Genomic DNA, 25,274 nt, shown 5'->3' on the forward strand with positions numbered 1-25,274 from the left:
AAAGGAAATAATAATGTTTTGATGCAAATCACCATGGTTACTGAGGTTAATACCTGGCTAATCTTAATTATTGTCAGAAGCGGCCTTGGTGGTGATGTTCTAAAACATGTTATACTTGATTGTAATCGACTCGTCCTATACCCACAAATCGCTGCCTCTGTTGCAAGATTTCAAACCATTATGACGAACATTACTAACCTTATATTCATTGTCACCAATCTGTTAATCCCACGCCGTAATATATTTTAAACACAGAGGCTTGCACTCCCTCGTTGACTCCCTTCAGACATCAAAGTCTATGGGAAATTATTTTCACGTATGAAATGCTGTGTACTGGTACTTTGAGTGAAAATCGCGCGGGTTAAGGTTTTAGGGTTAGTATTAGGGTTCGGGTTAGTATTAGGGTTTTAGGGTTAGGGTTAGAGTTAAGGAAATCCGTCTAGAATTCATTGGAAATTTTCTTTTTTCCATAGAGAAAATCGTGCTGGTGAAAAGATCAATGGAGGTATGGGTGGGTGAAATTTCCTAGACTTCCATCTCACCCCATTCCATTTTCGGACCCCATAAAGGGTTTTGTAACATATTAGGATGTCACAGGAATTTATTCAACGGAAAAAAAAAAATTCCAATGAATCCAGGACCGTGGGGGTGGCCCTCCTTTTCCCGAACCAAAATAAGGGATTTGCGGCATATTATGAGATCAGGGTATTTAATTCATTCCACGCAAAAAATCAAAGTTTTTTTTTTTTTTTTCTCAGTGAAAATCCTGAGGGTATCAAATCGTTAGATTTTGTACTTATTTCATCGACCCTAAAAGGATGAAAGGCGGAATCGACCTCGACGGAATTTGAACTTAGAACGGGCGAAATACCACGAAGCATTCCGTCCAGCGCGCTAACAATCCTGTCAGCTCGCCGTCTAAAAGCAATGTTAACCACAATTAAGTATAAATATATCTTTTGGATAATCATCAAGGCCGCTCCTGACAATAATGAAGATTTGTTTATCGTAGCAAGACATTAACTACAGTAACCATGGTGATCTGCATCGAAATATTTCTGTTTTTGCCTTTATGTTAGCATTTTTGGTTTTATTTACTAGAGAGCGGTTGATTTACTTTAGTCACATGACACAGTGTACTTTCATTTCCGCTAGATTCTGTTTCAATCGGTAGGAAGATTATAACGTATTTTGTGTGTTTTCACGGAGATTTGGTGTGAGTAAATATATTCTCACACTAAATATCGATTTGTATAGCATAACAGGTAAGATATACACACCTATCCATCGATTGATCGTACGTGCCGGATTTCTTATCTGGCTTCCAGAAATCCGGGAATACTTATTCCGTGTATTGAGTATTCGGTTCCGCCCTTCCTGTCTCTGAGTATAACCAGGTTTTCAGCTTTACCCTTCGTGGGACCCGGGGGACTGTGGCCTTCCGTGCTGTCATCCCCCTCTCTTTAGCTTCTCTGGTCATATCTAATTCAGATTGCTTTACTCCAGAGCACACAACACTACGCTACAGTGAGCCATGTTGAGCAGAATGTTCCTAAGTAGACTAAGTTTCACCAAAGGACAGATGGAATGACACACTCAAGACAACTTTAGTTGTTAATTACAGTACTGGAAATCAGAGCCAGATGAACTCTGAAGACACTGCGATTTATATAGATATGTGTGTGTGTTACACAATGTGAAGGTGTAGTTGTAGTTTACAAATGTTTAGATTTCACCCAATGTTATATGACGTCTTTTGTTAATATAGATATGTTGTAACATTACCGTTTTGATCTCTCTTCTATATCTAATACTGTTTCTTCATTATTTCAGATTAACGGATCGCTTTGGCACAGAACAGCTTTTGCACATTGGATACATCTGGATTATTTATCATTGTTTGAAAAACTAAAGGAAAATGTTTTATAAAACAAATATAATAACCCAACTGTTATAAATCGATGGTTGAATTACTGTGAAATATTTGCTCTGAGCGGAGATTCATAGCACCATTTCTGCATCTCATTATCTGGTGTTTTTGCATTCTAATTAAACTTGAATATAACTGCAAAGAAGTTTACAGAATTTTAGATATCAATAAAATCACAGTTGATAGCAGTTGGAATATTTCTAAGGAATAAATTATAACAACAACAACAACAAGGAAATTACATGCTTTGGTGAGAGAAGAAGGATAAGGGAAAAATTTAATACAGTGAGAAACTTCAATGGTTGGGTCTGTTTGTATCCCTCAGAGAAATGGCAAAAGAATTGGGAAAATCACAACACAGTTGTGAAATCTGTGGTAAATTATTCCCTACAAGTAGTAACTTGATTAGACACATTCGTGTTCATACAGGTGAGAAACCATTTCACTGTGTTACCTGTGGTAAATCATTCTCTCAACACTATGACTTAATTAAACACAAACGTATTCACACAGGTGAGCGACCATATCACTGTGATATCTGTGGTAAATCATTCTCTGATGTCTCTAACTTAACTACGCACAAACATATTCATTCAGTGGAAAAGCCATTTCACTGTCTTATCTGTGGTAAATCATTCTCTGGAATTAGTGACCTGACTAAGCACAAACGTACTCATACTGGAGAAAAACCATATAATTGTGGTATTTGTGGCAAGGCATTCATTGAGAATAGTCACTTAAAAAGACACGGACGTATTCACACCGGAGAAAGACCATATCACTGTGATGTCTGTGGTAAATCATTCTCTGCAAACAATTCCTTAACAACACACAAACGTATTCATACGGGAGAGAAACCATATCACTGTGATATCTGTGGTAAATCATTCTCTGCAAACAATACCTTAACAACACACAAACGTATTCATACAGGAGAGAAACCATATCACTGTGGTATTTGTGGCAAGGCATTCACTGAAAATAGTCACTTGAGAAGACACAGACGTATTCACACCGGAGAGAGACCATATCAATGTGATGTCTGTGGTAAATCATTCTCTCAGAGGAATGGCTTAACTTGTCATAAGCGTATTCATTCAGGAGAGAGTCCATATCACTGTGATATCTGTGGTAAATCATTCTCTAGAATTACTGACTTGGCTACACACAAACGAATTCATACAGGGGGAAAAACCATATAATTGTGTTATCTGTGGTAAAGCATTCTCTGACAATTCGATCTTAACTCAACACACACATATTCATACAGGAGAAAAGCCATATCACTGTGATATCTGTGGCAAATCATTCTCTGCAAACGGTACCTTAACTACACACAAAAGTATTCATACAGGAGAGAAACCTTATCACTGGTATTTGCGGAAAGGCATTCACTGAGAATAGTCACTTAAGAAAACACAGGCGTATTTACTCAGGAGGGAGACCATATTAGTGATCACACTAATATCCGTGGTGAATCGTTCTCTCAAAATTGTGTCTTAACTAGACACAAACTTATACATACGGGAGAAAAACCATATCACTGTGATATTTGTGGTAAATCATTCTCTTAAAGGAATGGCTTAACTAGACACAAACATATTCATACAAGTGGAAAACCATATCACTGTGACATCTGTGGTAAATCATTTTCAAAGAGAAGTAACTTAACTAGATATGCATCTTTCCATGTAAAAGTGTGATTTTATCATTGTTTAAATTCATTAGAACACCCAATATTTTAAAACCATTTCCCCTGCTAAATCATGGCTTAACTTTTCTGTCTAACTGTAATCATTGACCACTTCTAAGAGCATTACCAAAGAGGAGAATCTAGATATTCTCTCTGTACAAGTCCTATTTTGTCATAAACATGTCATGTTGCACAGAAATAAGAGACTTGGATGAGAGAGAAACCTTTTTGTTGGCAACAGAGGTAAAAGCTCTGAATTTCCTCCATCCTATTCTTAATCTCTGTATTTTCCCACGTAGCTATTCCATTCTCCATACATCTTACCCCACTACTAATTTGGTCCCCTAGGTAGCAGAAGTTATTTACTACCTTTAATGGGCCTCCAGGGCATTTGAGAAGATCAAATTCCTGAGTTTTTATGGATCCTGTGTATCTTCCACATATGAAAACTATTTCTCTGATAACCTTCCTAGTGTTATATTGCACCTCTTCTGTATCCATAGCTTTACACAAGGTACACCGTATGAAGTTCCTGCCTACACCTTCCTTGCAAATCAAACAAGGCTACCTGCCTCAGGTGGGTAGGGTCCTATCAGTTTTCTTGCTTTATGTCTACCTTTGCTATCTAAAATAACATTTTACAATTAATGTATATTTTTATTTATTTGTAATAAATTTTCAACAAATTTTCAGAAAAAAAGACCTCTTCAAATTTCGATTCTTGCTTCACTGACAGTTGACGGGAGTTTCCTTCATGACAAGAAAAGTGTAGGGGTCTTGTATTCATCCAACACTTTTACTCTTTTACTTGTTTCAGTCATTTGACTGCGGCCATGCTGGAGCACCGCCTTTAGTCGAATCAAATCGACCCCAGGACTTATTCTTTGTAAGCCTAGTACTTATTCTATCGGTCTCTTTTTGCCGAACCACTAAGCTACGGGGACCTAAACACACCAGCATCGGTTGTCAAGCGATGTCGGGGAGACAAACACAGATACACAATATATACACACATACCTTTGGAAATGTGCTGTGCGTGAGAAGACCCGGCAAGCCAAGTAAGATCGTTGCCAGTGCCCCTGGACTGGCTCTTGTGCGGGTGGCACATAAGATGTACCATCTTGAGCGTGACCGTTGCCAGTACCACCTGACTGGCCTTTGTAGGGTTTTCGAGCGAGATCGTTGCCAGTGCCCCTGGACTGGCCCTTGTGCGGGTGGCACATAAAAGACACCATTTCGAGCGTGGCCGTTTTCATGCGGGTGATACGTAAAAGCACCCACTACACTCTCTGAGTGGTTGGCGTTAGGAAGGGCATCCAGCTGTAGAAACTCTTGCCAAATCAGATTGGAGCCTGGTGTTGCCATCCGGTTTCACCAGTCCTCAGTCAAATCGTCCAACCCATGCTAGCATGGAAAGCGGACGTTAAACGATGATGATGATGATGATGATATTTATATACCCTCAGGCCTTTTACTATAACGCATACGAAAACAGACACAAGAACATTTACAAAAGGGATGGCTGGGGGGGGGGGGAATTGGGGTCGGAGCTTTTCATTAAAAAAAAATTGAATTTGTGTTTATTTCTTTCCATATTTTTAATCTCCGTATTTTCCCATGTAGATTGATGGGGAAAAAGTACGGAAAAAAGTTTTTTTTTAAGTTTAAAAAAGATAGTTTGAAAGAAAAAAAGGACGTCTTTAATTTCACATGAATCACTTCGTTATAATTACTCTGAAAGAAATCTTTGCAGAAAGGTGAGTAGATTGAATGCATTATGTTATCGCAGTTTTGTGAGATTTGGCTGTTATTTCTAGCATGTGGATAACCTGCTTGAAGGCCTGAGGTTATATATATATATTATATATATATATATATTATATATATATATATATATATACTCTTTTACTTGTTTCAGTCATTTGACTGCGGCCATGCTGGAGCACCACATTTAGTCGAGAAAATCGACCCCAGGACTTATTTTTTGTAAGCCTAGTACTTATTCTATCGGTCCTTTTTGCCGAACCGCTAGACTACGGGGACGTAAACACACCAGCATCGGATGTCAAGCAATGGGGGGGGGGACAAACACAGACACACATACATACATATATATACGATGGGCTTCTTTCAGTTTCCGTCTACCAAATCCACTCACAAGGCTTTGGTCGGCCCGAGGCGATAGTAGAAAACACTGGCCCAAGGTGCCACGCAGTGGGACTGAACCCGGAACCATGTGGTTGGTAAGCAAGCTACTTACCACAGCCACTCCTGCGCCTTCCCAGGAGAGTATATATACACTCTTTATTCTTTTACTTGTTTCAGTCATTTGACTGCGGCCATGCTGGAGCACCGCCTCTACTCGAGCAAAAACACCCCACCAGGCTGGTTAATTATTGTTTTTGTTCCCGGGTGAGGGTCTTTATCGATTGATCGTACGTGCCTCTCTCGCAATAGGCTCAGACATGGCTATGTGTTAGGAAGCTTGCATCCCAACCACACGCGTTGAGGTTCAATTCCAGTACGTGGTACATTAGGCAAGTGTCCTCTTCTATAGTCTTGGGCCGACCAACACGTTGTGAGTCTATTTATTACATGGAAACTAAAAGAAGCCCGTCGGATATGTATTTATGTGGTGGGTGTGTCTGGGTCCCCCACTCCAGGATCGCTTGACAGCTGATGCAGGTGTATTTACGTCCCCGTAGCTTAGTCCTGTGGTTGATCTTGTAAGGCTGTAGGACCAATTTCATGCAATATAGTCCTGTGGTTGATTTCTTTGACTAAAACCACTTAATACGGTACCCCAGCTTCGGTGTAACCAAATTCCTGAAATGTATATCGTAACTTTATTTTGGTTTTATTTACTAGAGAGCGGGGTATTTACTTTTTTCCCTCTACTTCCGTTTCCGCTAAAAGCTTTTTCAATCTGGAGAATAAACAATAACGTGTTTTTCTATGTTTTCATGGATTTTGATCAGAGTACATATATTTTCACACTAAATATCGATTTGTATAGCATAACAGGTAAGATATACACACCTATCTATTGATTGATCGTACGTGCCGGATCTCTTATCTGGCTTGCAGAAATCCGGGAATACATTCCTGTCTCTGAAGATGATCAGGTTTTCAACTTTACACTACTTTTTCATCAATATTTTCATCTATATATGGTCACATCTCCTTCTAGTAACAACAGCTAAATTCTACTCAAACCTTCTGCTCCTGAAAATTGAAGATTACTTGCTGATGTAAACCTTATATATAATGTGAGAAGGAAAAACAGGATAGTCACGGATGAGGTGTCTTGGATCATATGTGAGCTCAGTTGCTTCTGATCTGGTAGGAAAAGAGCAACAGCAATATTTCTTATGAGAAAAGTACATTGTTCTCCATTATTCTGATCTTTGATATATATATATATATATATATATATATATACATAGGTTAATATCTTTAACCCATACGGTTATATATATATATAGATATTGTGAAAATAATAAGGGTAGAAAATTTAGAAAAAATTTAGTAATAAAGTCAATAGCATATATTTATATACAATAGTATATAAACAATTTAAGTATTTACACGTGAAAGCGGTTCCCTTTCCCAGGGCACCTTACGTGCTAGAAAGGGCAGTCAAAGCCCAAACCACGAATAAAAGCAACTTCAAAGGGAATGAAAATAAAAAAAAAATTGTAGTTACCAAACTCTTGCAATCCGTCCTTCATCAGTGAGGTTCGCAAAAATTAATGCAGATTTATGCAGCAAATTGCACCAAAATCACACATGTTACATACTTATGCATTATCATTCTCAAATCCATGGCACTGATGAAGAATGGATCGCAAATTAATTTATTTGCACAATGATACAGAAACTCGAGTTTGAGGATAACTACAAAAATATTTTATATTTTCATTCCCTTTGGAATTGCTTTTATTCGTAGTTTGGGCTTTGACTGCCCTTTCTAGCATGTAAGGTGTCCTAACAAAGGTCACCTCTTTCGTGTATAAATACTTAATTGTTTATATGTATGTAAATATATACACACACACATATATATATATATATATATATAAATATATATATATATATATATATATATGTATATATATATATATATATATATATATATATATATATATATATATATATACATATATATATATATATATATATATATATATATATATATATATATATATATATATATATATATATATACATATATATATATATATATATGCACACTCAATGGCTAGGGGTAATTGTGATTCACAAATTTTTAGAATTCACCCTATGTTATATGATGTCATTTGTTAATCAATAAAGAAATGTTGGAACATTTCCGTTTTGATCTCTCCTCCATATCTAATACTGTTTCTTTATTATTTCAGATTAATGGATGACATTGGCATGAAACAACTTTTTTAACATTGGATACATCTGGAATATTTATCATGTCTTAAAGACTAAAGGAAAACGTTTAAGAGAACAGATATAATAACCCAACCTTTAGAAATCTATGGTTGAATTACTGTGAAATATTTGCTGTGAGCTGAGATTCATAGCAATATTTCTCCATTTCATTGTCTGGTGCTTTTGCATTCTAATTGAACTTGAATATATTTGCAAAGCAGTTTACACAATTTTAGATATCCATAACTTGATAGCAGCAGAAATATTTCTTAGGAATAAATTATAACAAAACCAAGAATAAGAAAATTATACGCTGTGTTGAGAAAAAAAGGATAAGGGAAAACTTTAATACTTTGAAAAACTTGAATGGTTGGATTTATTTGTATCTCTTAGAGAAATGTCAAAAGCATTAGAGAAATTAGGCTATCATTGTAAAATTTGTGGTAAATCATTCTCTACACATAGTAATTTGGTTAAACACATTCGTGTTCATACAGGTGAGAAGCCATTTCGCTGTGTTACCTGTGGTAAATCATTCTGTCAAAACGGTAACTTAACTAAACACATACGTATTCATACAGGAGAGAAACCATACAACTGTGATACCTGTGGTAAATCATTGTCTTCAAAAGGTAGCTTAATTGCACACAAAAATATTCATACAGGTGAGCAGCCATTTCACTGTGATACCTGTGGTAAATCATTCTCTGCAAAAGATAGCTTAATTACACACAACTATATTCATACAGGTGAGAAGCCATTTCACTGTGATACCTGTGGTAAATCATTCTCTACGAAAGGTAACTTAAAAAGACACAAACATTTCCATACAAAAGAAAAGCCATTTCACTGTGTTATCTGTGGTGAATCATTCTCTACAAAAGATTACTTAATTACGCACAAATATATTCATACAGGTGAAAAGCCATTTCACTGTGATACCTGTGGTAAATCATTCTCTCATGCCAGTAGCTTAAGTCAACACATACGGATTCATACAGGAGAAAAGCCATTTCACTGTGTTATCTGTGGTAAATCAGTTTCTACAAAAGGTAGCTTAACTAAACACATACGTATTCATACAGGAGAAAAGCCATTTCAGTGTGATGTCTGTGATAAATCATTCTCTGGGAGTAGTGACTTGACTAAACACAGACGTATTCATACAGGAGAGAAACCATATAATTGTGATATCTGTGGTAAATCATTCTGCACAATTTCTCATTTAATTCAACATAAACATATTCATACTGGAGAAAAGCCATTTCACTGTAATGTCTGTGGTAAAGCATTTTCTAGGATTGGTGACTTGACTAAACACAGACGTACTCATACGGGAGAAAAACCATATCATTGTGATATCTGTGGTAAATCATTCTCTCAGAGCAACAGCTTAACTAGTCACAAACGTATTCATACAGGAGAGACATGAGATCACTATGATGTCTGTAGTAAATCATTCTATCAGAGATATAACTTAGCTAGACATAAGTCTATCCATGTAAAAGTGTGATTATATTATTGTCAAAATTTATTAAAACACCCAGTAAGAACTAATATTTTAAAACCATTTTCTCTTCTAAATCATTGCTTAACTTTTGTGCCCTTAACTATAATAATTGAACCCTTGACAGTAACCATACATGTTTCAATTCCATATAACATACTTCATGGATATAGGAAAGATACTGTCATTATTTTTAATGTCTTTGGTAAATAATAAGACAGCAAACTGGCAGAATTGTTAGCATGTCTGGTAAAATGCTTATCAGCATTTCATTTGTCTTTATTAAGTTATGGAAAGAAACGAAGGAAATGATCAAGTTGAAGATTGTATTTTGAAGCCAAGATGAAAGAATCTTGGAGACTTTAGTAAATTAACCTAGGAGCCTTACCAAGGAGGAGAATCTGAATATTCTCTGTACAAGTCCCATTTGTCAAACATGTTGTGATGCACAGTCATAAGAGAATTGGTTGAATGAAGAAGAATGCAAATGCCATGAAGCATAGTCGAAGTAATAAGCTCTGCAGCAAAATCTGGACCAAATTTGTTGAAACTGGAGACATTCTTCAGTTCTTCATCCCATGTCTTCCTCAGTCTCTCACTTCCACGTATTCCATCTACTTTGAGAGACCAGCAGTTCTTTATGGAGCTATCTGCATCCTTCTGCATCACAATATCAAACTAGTGCAGTCTTCTCTCTTGCACACAGCATCTAATTCCTCTTCCGCTAAATTCTCTCTGAAAACACTAGAACTCTATCAAATATGTACACTTACATAACACACCCAGAACAGAAAACCAGCCTCATTCCTTTCTAGAAATGAAATGGTTAATCATGAATGTGATGCTTCACCGACCCTGAAATACTTAAGTCTCCCCCATCTTATTCACAAACACTAACGTTCACCTTAACACATGATAATTACTACATATAAATAAAGTAGATTTCGTTCAACCTGTTGGAGGACTACTTTCCCTTTGTCAATATCTGCATCCAGCTCTGCGTGATTTGGTTGGTTCAACCAACAGCCAGCATCGCGCATAGATACACGCTGCCTCCTGTCTCTTATTGACGAGGATGTCAAGCGAATAATATGTATATTTGTGTCTCAACTCAATCCCACGAAGAAACTATATAATAGAAGAATATTCTAGAACTTGATAACTATCTACGGATTATTTGAACATTTATCATGTTCCACATTGTTTCGTAACAGTAAGTGATGTTTTATTAGTTCAACTTGTTGGAGGACTACTTTCCCTTTGCCAGATCTGTATTCAGCTCTGCGTGATTTGGTTGGTTCAACCAACTGCGAGCATCGCGCATAGATACACGTTGCCTCCTGTCCATTGTTGACGCGGAATGTCTCAATCAATTCGAGCCAGGCTGTCAAGCGGTTTAAACAGTAAATCGGGGAGGTGGGGATTTTGTGTGCTCTCATCATACTCGTGAATCTACAATTTGCATTTTTCCCGACTGAGTTTCTTTGGAGGGAACACTGAGGTTGAACGTTTTCAGAACATTCTAAAACATCTTTCAGAATGGTTCTCTTTTAAATAACATTTTTTATTTCATTGTTTTCACCTTCCTTTTTGACAACCTTTAAGTAACATCTTATCAAATTCAAAATTCGTTTTATTTTCATTCATAGGCGTAGGAGTGGCTGTGTGGTAAGTAGCTTGCTTACAAACCACATGGTCCCGGGTTCAGTCCCACTGCGTGGCACCTTGGGCAGGTGTCTTCTACTATAGCCTCGGGCTGACCAAAGCCTTGTGAGTGGATTTGGTAGACGGAAACTGAAAGAAGCCCGTCGTATATGTGTATATATATATATATGTGTGTGTGTGTGTGTGTATATGTTTGTATGTGTGTCCCCCCAACATCGCTTGACAACCGATGCTGGTGTGTTTATGTCCCCGTAACTTAGCGGTTCGGCAAAAGAGACCGATAGAATAAGTACTAGGCTTCTAAAGAATAAGTCCTGGGGTCGATTTGCTCGACTAAAGGTGGTGCTCCTGCATGGCCACAGTCAAAAGACTGAAACAAGTAAAAGAGTAAAAGAGATTCATTCAATTCGTTATTTGTTTTATTAGAGATTGACAGATAGATAGATAGACAGATACATACTTTAAGTCCCCACCCCCACCCAATTTGCTGTTTACAATCTTTATACGTGTGGAGGTTTTTTTTGTTTTTTTTTTCTCGGAGTGCACCTGACTTGCGTGTGTGCGCCCGTCCACTGACTAAATCGGGTGCGCCCGTCGGGTACACTCTCCTGAAATAGTACCCAAAATATATCTTTTAGGACATCACCACCACGGCCGCTGCTGACAATAATGAACATTCGCTTAGCATAGTCAGTTATTAACCACAGTAACCATGGTGATTTGCATCAAACTATTATTTTTGTTATTTCTTTTCTTTACATTTATCGTAAGTTTTTTGGCCTTATTCACTAGAGAGCGGTGGGTTTATTCTTGTCACGTGATAGACACAACTTCCGTTTCCGCTAAAAGCTGTTTCAATTTGGTGAATAATAATAACGTCTTTTTGTATGTTTTCACGGATATTTTGATGTGAGTAAACATATTTTGCCCCTAAATATTGATTTGTATAGCATGACAGGTAAGATATACACATCTATCTATCGATTGATCGTACGTGCCCTATCTCTTATCTGGTTTGCAGAAATCCGGGAATACTTATACCGTGTATTGAGTGTTCGTTCCCATTTCCTGTCTCTGACTATGTTCCCGCTTTACACTTTGTGGGTCCCGGGGCACTGTGGCCTTCCGTGCTGTCACCCTTTCTCTTTAGCTTCTCTGGTCATATCTAATTGAGATTGATTTACTACAGTGGGCCATGTTGAGCAGAATGTTCCTAAGTAGACAAACTTTGACCGAAGAACAGATCGCCAACTGTGTGAAGCTATTCGTCTCTTTTTATAGTATTAGTGAATAGGTTGGGGTGGGGGAGTAATGTGGAGTGTAAAATGTAGGAAAAGAGGGAGATGGTGGAGTGAGGGAGAGTATGTGTTTGCATGTATGTGCGTGTGTGTGTGTGTGTGTGCCTGTATCTGAAAGGAAGTGTTTTGAACAGAATAAAGGAAGTGAATATTTTCAAGTAGGTGACTGGAACAGTTGCTGGTACTACTAAAGCAGCGCAGTCGCGCGTCCGCGCTAGCTAGTCTTGAGTGGTCGATCCTAACCCTATCCCTAACCCAAGGGTTAGGGTTAGGATCGACCACTCACGACTAGCTAGCGCGGACGCGCGACTGCGCGTTCGGGTCCGCGCTGCTTTAGTAGTACCCAGTTGCTTACTTAGGTTCAGCTAGCTCACCAGGGGATCTGAAAGAGAGATGTTTTCAAAGTAAAAAAAATGTGTTTCTTCATATTCATCATCATCATCATCTAACGTCCGCTTTCCATGCTAGCATGGGTTGGACGATTTGACTGAGGACTGGTGAAACCAGATGTCTACGCCAGACTCCAATCTGATTTGGCAGAGTTTCGACAGCTGGATGCCCTTCCTAATGCCAACCACTCTGAGAGTGTAGTGGGTGCTTTTACCAGCCACCGGCACGAAGGCCGGTCAGGCGGTACTGGGTTGAAAACTCTGGATGCAAGACTGTCTCTATGTATATACACACACACACACACATATGCATATATATTAGGGTTCCAGCTGGGTTTATAAAGAAGTTGATGTGATTTTCATATTTTCAGCCATTCAGTTTGGAGGAGAATTTTGCTGTGAAGTGTTGTTTCATTTTTTTTTTTTTTTTTTCTGAAGATGTCATGCCTTGGACATTTCTAGAAGGGAAAGATCGTGAATCTTCCTTCTCCACATGCTTCTTTGTGTTTACTTAGTGGAATTTTTTGTAGCTCTCCCTGTCGGATATGTTGTCGGTGAATTCTGGTTGCAATTCATGTTCGCATTTCCTTTGAATGTGTCCTCTCTTAAATTTTATCTGTTTGTTCCCCTCTATATATTTGTAGATAGCTTTACTGCAGATCCCACATCACATTCTCTCACAAAGATTTCGGTTTCATTCTCTGATGAGAATTTCACTCTTGTCAGTTGTTTTTTCCAGCTTTTTCTCTGGGCGTTTACTGTTTCTTATGCAGTATTTATTTAATAGGTTTCTCATTTGGTGGCTTTGTAGGACTATTGGTAAGTTTGATTGTATAATTTGAAACATGTTGGTAACGCCATGGTTGTGTGTGTTTATGAATGGGCTGACGTTTTCTTTGTTTTTCTTTTTAGGAGTTCTGAGTTCTGTGATGTCCAGTTTCATTGCTCTTGAGACTCACTTAACCCTATAAAAAGAGACAACTCCCTTCGCACAATTTAAATCTGAAGAATCTATTGAAGTAGATGAAAATAGGTGATTTGTAAAAACATGACATGTTAATAAATATTTGTATATGTACAACGATCCAGATGTCTGAATTCCTTATTTTTTCTAATATATATATATATATATATATATGTGTATATGTATGTATGTGTGTATATATATATATATATATATATATATATATATGTGTGTATATATATATATGTATGTATATATATAGGTATGTATATATATAGGTATGTGTATATATATATATATATATATATATATATATATATATATATATATATATATATATATATATATATATACTGTGAAAATAATAAGGGTAAAAAATTTAGAAAAATTTTAGTCAATAGATAACATATATTCATATATAATAGTGCTTAAACATTTTAAGTATTGAAATATGAAAGAGATATCCTATCAAAGGTCACCTCTTTCGTGTATAAATACTTAATTGTTTATGTATATATATATATATATATATACACACATACACTCAATGTCTAGGTCTAGTTGTGATTCACAAATTTTTAGATTTCACCCTGTTATATGATGTCATTTGTTAATCAATAAAGAAATGTTGGAACATTTCCGTTTTGATCTCTCCTCTATATCTAATTCTGTTTCTTTATTATTTCAGATTAATGGATGGCATTGGCACAGAAAAAATGTACGTTGCATACATCTGGAATATTTACCATGTTTTTTGAAAACCATAACGAGAATGTTTTAGAGAGCAAATATGATATCCCAACTGCTATAAATATAGGTTTGAATTACTATGAAATATTTCCTGTGAGCTGAGATTTATAGCAGCATTTCTCCATTTCATTATCAGGTGCTTTTGCATTCTAATTGAACTTGAATATATTTGCAAAACAGTTTACACAATTTTAGATATCCATAACTTGATAGCAGCAGAAATATTTCTTAGGAATAAATTATAACAAAACCAAGAATACGAAAATTATACGCTATGTTGAGAAAAGAAGGATAAGGGAAAAATTTAATACTTTGAAAAACTTGAATGGTTGGATTTATTTGTATCTTTTAGAGAAATGGCAAACGCATTGGGATATCATTGTAAAATTTGTGGTAAATCATTCTCTAGACATAGTAATTTGATTCAACACAGTCCTGTTCATACAGGTGAGAAGCCATTTCGCTGTGTTATCTGTGGTAAATCATTTTGTCACAATGCTAAATTAAGAATACACAATCGTATTCATACAGGAGAGGAACCATATCACTGTGATACCTGTGGTAAGTCATTCTCTCAAAACGATAACTTAAGACAACACATGCGTATTCATACAGGTGAGAAGCCATTTCACTGTGATACCTGTGGTAAATCATTCTCTTTGAAAGGTAACTTAAAAAGACACAAGCATATTCATACAGGAGAGAAGCCATTTCACTGTGTTATTTGTGGTCACTCATTCTCTACAAAAGATTATTTAATTTCGCACAAATATGTTCATACAGGTGAAAAGCGATTTCACTGTGTTATCTGTGGTAAATCATTCTCTAGGAGTAATGACTTGACTACACACAAACGTACTCATACAGGAGAAAAGCCATTTCACTGTGTTATCTGTGGTAAATCAGTTTCTACAAAAGGTAGCTTAACTAAACACATACGTATTCATACAGGAGAAAAGCCATTTCACTGTGATGTCTGTGATAAATCATTCTCTCGAATTGGTGACTTGACTAAACACAGACGTATTCATACGGGAGAGAAACCATATCATTGTGATATCTGTGGTAAATCATTCTCTGCAAAATGTAGCTTAACTACGCACAAACTTATTCATACTGGAGAAAAGCGATTTCATTGTGATGTCTGTGGTAAATCATTCTCTGTGAGTAGTCAGTTGACTAGACACAAGCTTATTCATACGAGAGAACCACCATATGATTGTGATATCTGTGGTAAATCATTCTCTGTTATCTCTGACTTGTTTAAACACAAACGTATTCATACAAGAGAGAGACCATATCGCTGTGATATCTGTAGCAAGTCATTCACTCAAAGGTATGCCTTAACGATACATAATCGTATACATACCGGTGAAAAACCATATCACTGTGATATTTGTGGTAAATCATTCTCTCAGAGGCCCAACTTAACTATACACAAACGTAGTCATACAGGGGAGAGACCATATCACTGTGATGTCTGTAGTAAATCATTCTCTCAAAGAAGTAAATTAACTAGACATAAGTCTATCCATGTGAAAGTGTGATTGTATCATTGTCAGAATTCATTAGAACACCCAACAAGAACCAATATTTTAAAACCATTTTCTTTTCTAAATCATTGCTTAACTTTTGTGCCCTTAACTGTAATCATTGACCTCTTGACAGTAATCATATAGGTTTCAAGTATAAACATGCTTTTATATATAGTCGATATCACATACTTCAAGGACATAGGAAAGATACTGTTGCTGTATTTAAAGTCGAGATTAAATAATAAGGCAGCAGGGTGGCAGAATTGTTTGCATGTCTGGTAAAAATTCCTATCAGCATTTCATCCATGTTTATAAAGTTATGGAAAGAAACAAAGGAAGGGACCAAGTTGAAGATTGTGTTTTGGAGCCAGAAAGAAAAGAAAGATATGGAAATGTTGTTTCTTACACTCCCAAGAAGCATAAGTTTGTGGATAAACCATTTCTCGAATCTGTGGAGACTTTAGTAAATTAACCTAGGAGCCTTACCAAGGAGGAGAATCTGAATATTCTCTGTACAAGTCCCATTTGTCAAACATGTTGTGATGCACAGTCATAAGAGACTTGGGTGAATGAAGAAGATTGCAAATGCCATGAACCATAGTCGAAGTAATAAGTTCTGCAGCAAAATCTGGACCAAATTTGTTGAAACTGGAGAAATTTGAGAGCAGAAGATGACTAGAAATTGAAATCGAAAGGCTTTGGTAGCTCTTGATTTTCATCTGAATCTAAATTGGTGATTCAATAATTGGCCACGAAAGAGTGAAAGGCAAAGTTGACCTCTGCAGAGTCTGAACGCAGAATATAAGGACAAATGAAATATCACTAAGAAATTTGCCAGCTTATTTCCCCTCTTCCTTCAGAAACTGGCGATATACATGAAAATGATGCTGATTTTATGCTGGGAATTTTTTACATTATTTTTTTTCTACTTTTCTGAGTCTGTCTCTGAAAATTGTTTTGCTTTTCTTCTGAAGATGAAGGTAGATAGGTCAGGTGTTATTCATGGTGAAGGCAAGAAGGCATTCTTTCCCTGTATGAAAACAACTCCGACCCATTTACTACCCACATTACAGCAACAACATCAGGAACTGTGGATGAGTACACACACACACACACAAACTAGCCTCCTCCTTTCCCTGCTGAATTATCCATTAAATAAAAGAGAGCAAATTGTGACACTCAAGGAGGGTCAAGTGGTCATAAGAAAGGCCCAAAAACGAAAGTTGCACTTTCAGAAATACACACCTTCATACATTATGTACGGAATGGGCTTCTGTACTCATTCCAGATTCATCCAGTCTTCATTTTATCTCTCAAACCTATAGATATTTGCCAACATGGTGAACTATTCTGCAGGCAATGTTGCAGTTGTAAGAGATGAAGATTAATCTAATCCCACTACTAGCCAGCAAAGCAACGACCGACTCTGCCAGACAGGAATGTCAGTCATGTGTGGCTGGAATCGGGTCGAAAGAGATGCTCCACTGTGGCTCTCAAAGTCTCAACACAAACAACAACAATAAAAACAACAGAATCAACAAAACTAATGCAGTTTCACAGCTACCAACAACAATAACCACATATGTGCTCTCTTCCACATGTTACATTACTTTTAACTACTTTTAGTAGCATGGGCTACTAAAAGTAGTTAAAATCAGAATCTTTGGTTTAGTAGCCCACTACTAAACCAAAGATTCTGATTTGAATTCTAGGCAGTGACCTGAATAATAATAACAACAACATTGAAAAATACCATGGGAACGAGAACCCAGGTTCGAAAATTCCCCCAAGACACCTGATGAAGGCTGGAGAGTATATCAGCCGAAACGTTGTGTTAACAATAAACAAGTTATAGACAAATATCCGTCAAATATAAATAGTGTATATAATTCCTCATGTCTCAAATATAGAACTGTACTTGTAAATCTATATTAAAAATAGTTGTGTTACAAGTTTCCTATGTTATATCTCCAGGAATTGCTTGTAAGCTGAGAAACGTTTGAAATTGTGGAAGAGCTACATATTACATCGTAATAGATGAGTCTACCAGCACAGCAGATGAATATATTGATGAGGCATCTAGCCTTTTGAGTTAAACTGTAGAAACTCATTTCCTGCACGCGCAATCTCCCACATGTGACTCACGTGTCTGTTCACCTCAACACAAGATATATCATTCTCAAAATGGCCGTTCTCCTTACGCATAAACATGCATACTGTAATACAAATATTATATGTTACTCATTTCAGTGCAAAAGCAAAAATCAAAACTTTCTTTGTATATAAGCACTTTTTTGTATCAAACTACATGCTTCCACCACAAAAGGTGATCACAATAAACAATATATTTATACACAAAAATGTCTTATTGTTTTTCTATTTAATACCACGCATTTAAACAGCCAACGAAAGCTGCTACAAAACGGTATGTAATTATGGTTCAGCTTCTTGTCTTCGATATCATACACCTCTCTTCATACAAGTGGAACATTTGCTATCTATAGACCAATACATTTTCTACTTATCATTAGAATTTTTTTTTTCTTTTTGGCGACCGGGTCTTCTCCTGAACTCAATTGGTGGAAGCATGCAACAATAGCGATGAAACTAATTTGTGCTCTCTATTTAAAGTCCAGATGAAAAAATTCCGGAAGGGAGAGGAAAGTGCATTGATTGATTTGTTGATTAAAAGCCATTTACCACTGTCTCGTAAAATAGGGGACAACCAATTAGCGACTTAATACTACGATCAAATATTTAATCCCAAAAGTAATGGTTCGCCGACCCTGGAATACGTAGGTTGCCCTGTCTTATTCACAAACATTAACGTTCACCTTAACACAAGATAGTTTTAACTATTTATACATTTGTTCACTTTTTGGTTGCTATAGCGAAGGTGTAAGTCGTTTAACAGTAAGTTGACTTATTTATGTTAATTCCCTCATAATTTTATTTCCTTTTCTAACTACCAAACACACCTAATGGTCAGTTTCGTTGATAATTTGTTGTTTGCTTGAACGGCATCGGTGGCGTATATTCAAAAACTTCGAGAATTTCTATACATTTCTCGAACACATTACGGAAGTTTATCCCCCTCCCCTCAACTCCACCAGCACGGATTCCCCAAAGACACTTCTCTACAAAACTGTTATATTTCTGAAATTAAAAAAAAAACAAAAAAAAACGCTCTAATTTCATATTACTGCGAGAAATTACTCTGAAAGAAATCTCTACAGAAAGGTGAGCAGATTGATTACACATTTCTTGCTTTATGTTATCGCAGTTTTGTGAGATTTGGCTGTTATTTCTAGCATGTCAGTAGCCTGCTTGGGGGTGGGGAAATTGAAATTTTACACACAATTATTTTTTTCAGAATCAGTCTCCGTATTTTTTTACGCATTTCGCAAAAAAAAAAAAAAACATTTCCGGAAAAAGTGAAAAATGAAGAAATAGGAGGGGGGGGATCGAAATTTTGAATTTGAGATTTTTTGAAAACTTTTTTCAGAATCGGAATCTCCATAGCCTAAAACGTGGGATTCCGTAAAAACAAAAAAAAAGATAAAAATAAAATTAAGGGGGGGGGGGGTTCCGTTTACATATTATCCATCTGGACCGCTCGCCGCCTTAAGCAATATTAATCACAATAAAGTATAAAATATATCTTTTAGAACATCACCACCAAGGCCGCTGGTGACAATAATAAAGATTCGTTTATCACAGCCAGATATTTACCACAGTAACCATGGTGATTTGCATCAAGATATTATTTCTTTCCTCACTTTATCTTAACATTTTTTGTTTTATTTACTAGAGAGCTGTACTTCCGTTACCCTTACAATCTCTTTGACTTGTATGTTTCCACGGAGGTTTTGGTGTGATTGAATATATCTTCACACTAAATATCGATTTGTATAGCATAACAGGTAAGATATACACACCTATCTATCGATTGATCGTACATGCCGGATCTCTTATCTGGTTTCCAGAAATCCGGGAATACTTATACCGTGTATTGAGTATTCGGTTCCGCCCTTCCTGTCTCTCAAGATGTCCAGGTTTTCATCTTTACACTTTGTGGGTCCCGAAGGACTGTGACCTTCCGTGCTGTCTTTAGCTTCTCTGGTCATATCTAATTCATATCAAAAGAATACCATTTATTTTTCACTTTTTCTAGAAATTTCTCTTTTGTGTGTGTGTGTGTGAAATACGTAGAAAAATACGAAGATTACGATTTTGAGAGAAATTTGTAAAATTTCAATTTTTCAAAAAAAAAAAATATTTAAAAAACAGTATTTATACCTCAGGCTTTCAAGCAGGTTAGCCACATGCTAGAAATAACAGCCAAATCACACAAAATTGTGCTAACCTAATGTAATCAATCGACTCACCAAAGTAACCGTTCGTCTTCACTTTTAGACAGCGGAATGGGGGTGAATTTTGGTTGGAGTTTTTCATAAAAAATTTGAACGAAATCTTTGCAGAAAGGTGAGCAGAAGTGGCTGTGTGGTTCCCGGCTTCAGTCCCACTGCGTGGCACTTTGGGCACGTGTTTTCTACTATAGCCACGGGCAGACCAAAGCCTTGTGAGTGGATTTGGTAGACGGAAATTGAAAGAAGCCCATCGTATATATGTATGTATATATATTTTTCTTTTTTATATATAACGTTGACCACTAAAGTGGACATTTAATGTGCTAGAAATAGACCACATTATATATAAAAATAGACCACGTTATATATAAAACTATACTTTAATCCCCTGAGATCGCAGATATTTTTTCTGAATCTCTCTGATTCTTTAAATGTGCTAGCTTCCTGCTAATAAATCGATATTAATATATGATTTTTTACCCTATGTTTTAATTTGACTACATAATTCTTCGAAACGCCGGAGTTTTAATGGTGGCAGCTGATGAAGGGGATGTTTCTATGTGGCCTGCTTGTTTGTTCCACCTTGTTTACCATTTTGTCCTTGTTCTTTTGCCACGTCATGTACCCAGTTATGTATCTATATGTACATGGAGATGAACGTATATACATACATGTACATATATATGCATATACTCATATATTGTTTATATATATATATATATATATATATATATATATATATATATATATATATATATACGTGTGTGTGTGTACTCGTGTTTGGGCGATCTTTCGGTAGCACAGTTTTGTGAGATTTGGCTGTTATTTCTAGCATGTGGCTAACCTGCTTGAAAGCCTGAGGTATAAATAGTCTTTTTTTTTTTTTTTTTTTTTTTAAATTAAAATTTTACAAATTTCTCTCAGAATCGTAATCTTCGTATTTTTCTAATCTGAACCTTTCCCCACTTGTTTTTTTTTTTTCTTTTCGGAATCCCACGTTTTAGACTATGGAGATTCCGATTCTGAAAAAAAAAATTTCAAAAATCTCAATTTCAAAATTTCGATTCCCCCCCCCCCCCCGAAGTTTTATATAGATCCACAGGGTAAACCTAACCCTAACTCAAACCCTAACCCTAACCCTGACCCTAACTCTAACCCTAACCCTAACACTAGTTTTGTGAGATTTGGCTGTTATTTCTAGCATGTAAATAGCCTGCTTGGCGGGGAGGGGATTGAAATTTTTCAAACAATTTTTTTTTCAGAATCGGAATCTCCATAGCCTAAAATGTGGGATTCCATTTAAAAAATTAATAAATAAGGGGGGGGGGGGTAAAGGTTCAGATTACATATAGTCCGTCTCTACTCCTTCAGATTTCAACCAATGTTACATGATATCATTTGTTAATCAATATATGTTATAACATTTCCATATCGATCTCCCCTTTGTATTTAAATGCTGTTTCTTTATTATTTCAGATTAACAGATGACATTGGTATAAAACGACATTTTGTACATTGGATACATCTGGAATATTTACCATGTTTTTTGAAGATGAAAGGAAAATGTTTTAGAGAACAGATATAAAGTGCTATAAATCTAGGGTTGAATTACTGTGAAATATTTTCCCTAAGCTGAGATTCATAGCAACATTTCTCCCTCATAACACCTGGTGCTTTTGCATTCTAATTAAACTTGAATATATTAGCAAAGCAATTTCCACAAATTTAGATATCCATAACTTGATAGCAGCAGAAATATTTCGAAACTTCAATGGTTGGATTTATTTGTATCCCTTAGAGAAATGTCAAAAGCATTAGGAAAATTACGATATTGTTGTAAAATTTGTGGTAAATCAAGCTCTACAAGTAGTAACTTGGTTAAACACATTCGTGTTCATACAGGTGAGAAGCCATTTCGCTGTGATACCTGTGGTAAATCATTCTCTCAAAAGAATGGCTTAAGTCAGCACTTAAGTATTCATACAGGAGAGAAACCATATCATTGTGATATTTGTGGTAAATCATTCTGTGAAAAGAATAAATTAAGTAAACACAAACATATTCATACAGGAGAGAAACCATATCACTGTGATTTCTGTGGTAAATCATTCTCTGAAAAGAATAGCTTAATTACACACAAATATATTCATACAGGTGAGAAGCCATTTCACTGTGATACCTGTGGTAAATCATTCTCCGGAAGAGGTAGCTTACTTACACACAAATATATTCATACAGGTGAGAAGCCATTTCACTGTGATACCTGTGGTAAATCATTCTCCGGAAGGGGTAGCTTACTTACACACAAATATACTCATACAGGTGAGAAGCCATTTCAATGTGATACCTGTGGTAAATCATTCTCTTCAAAACGTCGCTTAATTATACACAAATATGTTCATACAGGTGAGAAGCCATTTCACTGTGATACCTGTGGTAAATCATTCTCAGAAAAGAATAAGTTAACTAAACACATACGTATTCATACAGGAGAGAAACCATATCATTGTATCTGTGGTAAATCATTCTCTACAAACTGTAACTTACTTGCACACACTTATATTCATACAGGTGATGAGCCATTTAAATGTGATACCTGTGGTAAATCATTCTCTAGAAAGAATAATTTTAACAGACACATACGTATTCATACAGGTGAGAAGCCATTTCACTGTGATACCTGTGGTAAATCATTCTCTGAACAGAATTCCTTAAATAAACACATACGTGTTCATACAAGAGAGAAACCACATCACTGTGATATCTGTGGTAAATCATTCTCTGCAAAAGGTAGCTTAATTAGACACAAATATATTCATACAGGTGAGAAACAATTTCGCTGTGATACCTGCGGTAAATCATTCTCTGTAAAATGTAACTTAATTAAACACAAATATGTTCATACAGGTGAGAAGCCATTTCACTGTAATACCTGTGGTAAATCATTCTCTCAAAGGAATCACTTAAGTAGTCACAAACGTATTCATACAGGAGAGAAGCCATATCACTGTGATATTTGTGGTAAATCATTCTCTGCAAAAAATAGCTTAATTACACACAAATATATTCATACAGGTGAGAAGCCATTTCATTGTGATACCTGTGGAAAAACATTCTCTATAAAAGGCACCTTAACTAGACACAAACATATTCATACAAGAGAAAAGCTGAGATCAAGTAGATCATTCTCTCAGAAACGTAACATTACTACACATGCATCTATCCATGTAAAAGTGTGATTATATTATTGTCAAAATTTATTAGAACACCCAAGAACCAATATTTTAAAACCATTTTCCCTGCTAAATCATAGCTTAACTTTTGTGCCCTTAACAATAATCATTGAACCCTTGTCCGCAACCATACCTGTTTCAGGTATAAACATACTTCTATATCTATTCCATATAACATACTCCAAGGATATAGGAAAGATACTGTTGCTATATTTAATATTGTGAGTAAATAATAAGACAGCAAGGTGGCAGAATTGTTTGCATGTCTGGTAAAATGGTTATTAACAAGTTACGAAAAGAAATGAAGGAAATGACCAAGTTGAAGATTTTCGTGATGAAAAGTAATAAAAGACTTGGTTGAATGAAGAAGAATGCAAATGCCATGAACCATAACTGCAAATGTCCTTAATAATCTGTAGAACAAAAACCAGAAATGTATCCAGAGATGTTGTGGTGATTGAAGTAAAATAATGGCCAACAGAAGACATGTTGGAAGAGAAAGCACAATTAGCATATCTGGAAAAAGTCTTTCACTCAGAAACATAATCATCATCATCGTTTAACGTCCGCTTTCCATGCTAGCATGGGTTGGACGATTTGACTGAGGACTGGTGAAACCGGATGGCAACACCAGGCTCCAGTCTAATTTGGCAGAGTTTCTACAGCTGGATGCCCTTCCTAACGCCAACCACTCAGAGAGTGTAGTGGGTGCTTTTACGTGTCACCCGCACGAATCTAAATGCAAATATTAATCCGGGAGAGAATCCATTTCACTGTGATATCTGTTATAATAACATTGTCATTAATCAGAAATGTATTCATACAAGGGACAAGCCATATCATTGCGATTTCTGTAGTAAATCATTCTCTCAATTAAATATATATCTATCTATACAAAAGTGTTACTATATCATTGTCAAAATGAATTGCATTTCATAACAACCAACATATTAAAATGTTTTTTTATTCCTGATGGACCCTGAGTTAGTGTAGAATCATATAGTTGGTAGGGGGTACGGAGTATACCTATATATTTATAATTCATTATAAATATACTTATTATGACTGATTGGGAAGAAAGTGTTAGAACTGAGGGGAAAACAGTGTAATCACTGTACAGTATGAATGCAGACTAGACTGGTTGGGGTCATAAGGCAATATTATATATATTATAGAACAAGTAGAAAGATAAATCTTATTCAACGCAAAGATACTGAACAGTATAGATATAAATATTTTCCCAGCAAATTTCTTTATAATCATATTGTATGCCGTTTCAAAGGTATTTCTATGAAATATCATTGAAAAAAAACCTATTTTCCAAAAAAGTTACGAGGGAAAAACTAGGATGTTGTGAATTTTCCGAGGTCCTTTCCTTTGTTTGCTCGCATTTTTTTTTTTTCCTTTCCCACACATTGCACTATTTTTTTCTGATTTTCATTTCCGGATCAAGTTGTAAACTATTTTAGCAATTTTCTTTTTTATATACAATCCCTAATAAAATTTGGTTATAAAAAA

General features: G+C 36.0%; 4 protein-coding genes across 7 annotated transcripts; all 4 read left to right on the top strand.

Moving 5' to 3' along the window:
- The first annotated feature begins 2,259 nt into the window (after positions 1-2,259).
- Positions 2,260-4,323, top strand: LOC149130657 (uncharacterized). Its single transcript, XM_089344566.1, has one exon. The coding sequence runs from the start codon at positions 2,260-2,262 to the stop codon at positions 3,130-3,132; it is 873 nt and encodes a 290-aa protein (XP_089200692.1). The 3' UTR covers positions 3,133-4,323.
- A 4,119-nt stretch (positions 4,324-8,442) lies between these two features.
- LOC106868518 (uncharacterized) lies at positions 8,443-18,514 on the top strand. 3 transcript variants are annotated; one of them, XM_089344531.1, is made up of 4 exons: positions 8,443-10,765; positions 13,817-13,937; positions 14,557-14,586; positions 18,128-18,514. In XM_089344531.1, the coding sequence occupies exon 1, from the start codon at positions 8,443-8,445 to the stop codon at positions 9,475-9,477; it is 1,035 nt and encodes a 344-aa protein (XP_089200657.1). In that variant the 3' UTR covers positions 9,478-10,765; positions 13,817-13,937; positions 14,557-14,586; positions 18,128-18,514. The 3 variants fall into 3 exon arrangements, with proteins under 3 accessions (XP_089200657.1, XP_089200655.1, XP_089200656.1); XM_089344529.1 differs by lacking the exon at positions 13,817-13,937 and having other exon boundaries at positions 14,557-14,754; XM_089344530.1 differs by lacking the exon at positions 13,817-13,937.
- On the top strand, positions 14,975-18,514 carry LOC149130658 (uncharacterized). Its single transcript, XM_089344503.1, has one exon. The coding sequence runs from the start codon at positions 14,975-14,977 to the stop codon at positions 16,163-16,165; it is 1,191 nt and encodes a 396-aa protein (XP_089200629.1). The 3' UTR covers positions 16,166-18,514.
- Positions 18,515-19,678: 1,164 nt separating this feature from the next.
- Positions 19,679-24,655, top strand: LOC106868505 (uncharacterized). 2 transcript variants are annotated; one of them, XM_089344447.1, is made up of 3 exons: positions 19,679-20,076; positions 20,635-20,783; positions 22,000-24,655. In XM_089344447.1, the coding sequence occupies exon 3, from the start codon at positions 22,326-22,328 to the stop codon at positions 23,760-23,762; it is 1,437 nt and encodes a 478-aa protein (XP_089200573.1). In that variant the 5' UTR covers positions 19,679-20,076; positions 20,635-20,783; positions 22,000-22,325; the 3' UTR covers positions 23,763-24,655. The 2 variants fall into 2 exon arrangements, with proteins under 2 accessions (XP_089200573.1, XP_052833498.2); XM_052977538.2 differs by lacking the exon at positions 20,635-20,783.
- The last annotated feature ends 619 nt before the right edge of the window (positions 24,656-25,274 follow it).

Source organism: Octopus bimaculoides, chromosome 28, assembly GCF_046866305.1.
Source record: "Octopus bimaculoides isolate indiv1 chromosome 28, ASM4686630v1, whole genome shotgun sequence".
Lineage (NCBI taxonomy): Eukaryota > Metazoa > Mollusca > Cephalopoda > Octopoda > Octopodidae > Octopus > Octopus bimaculoides.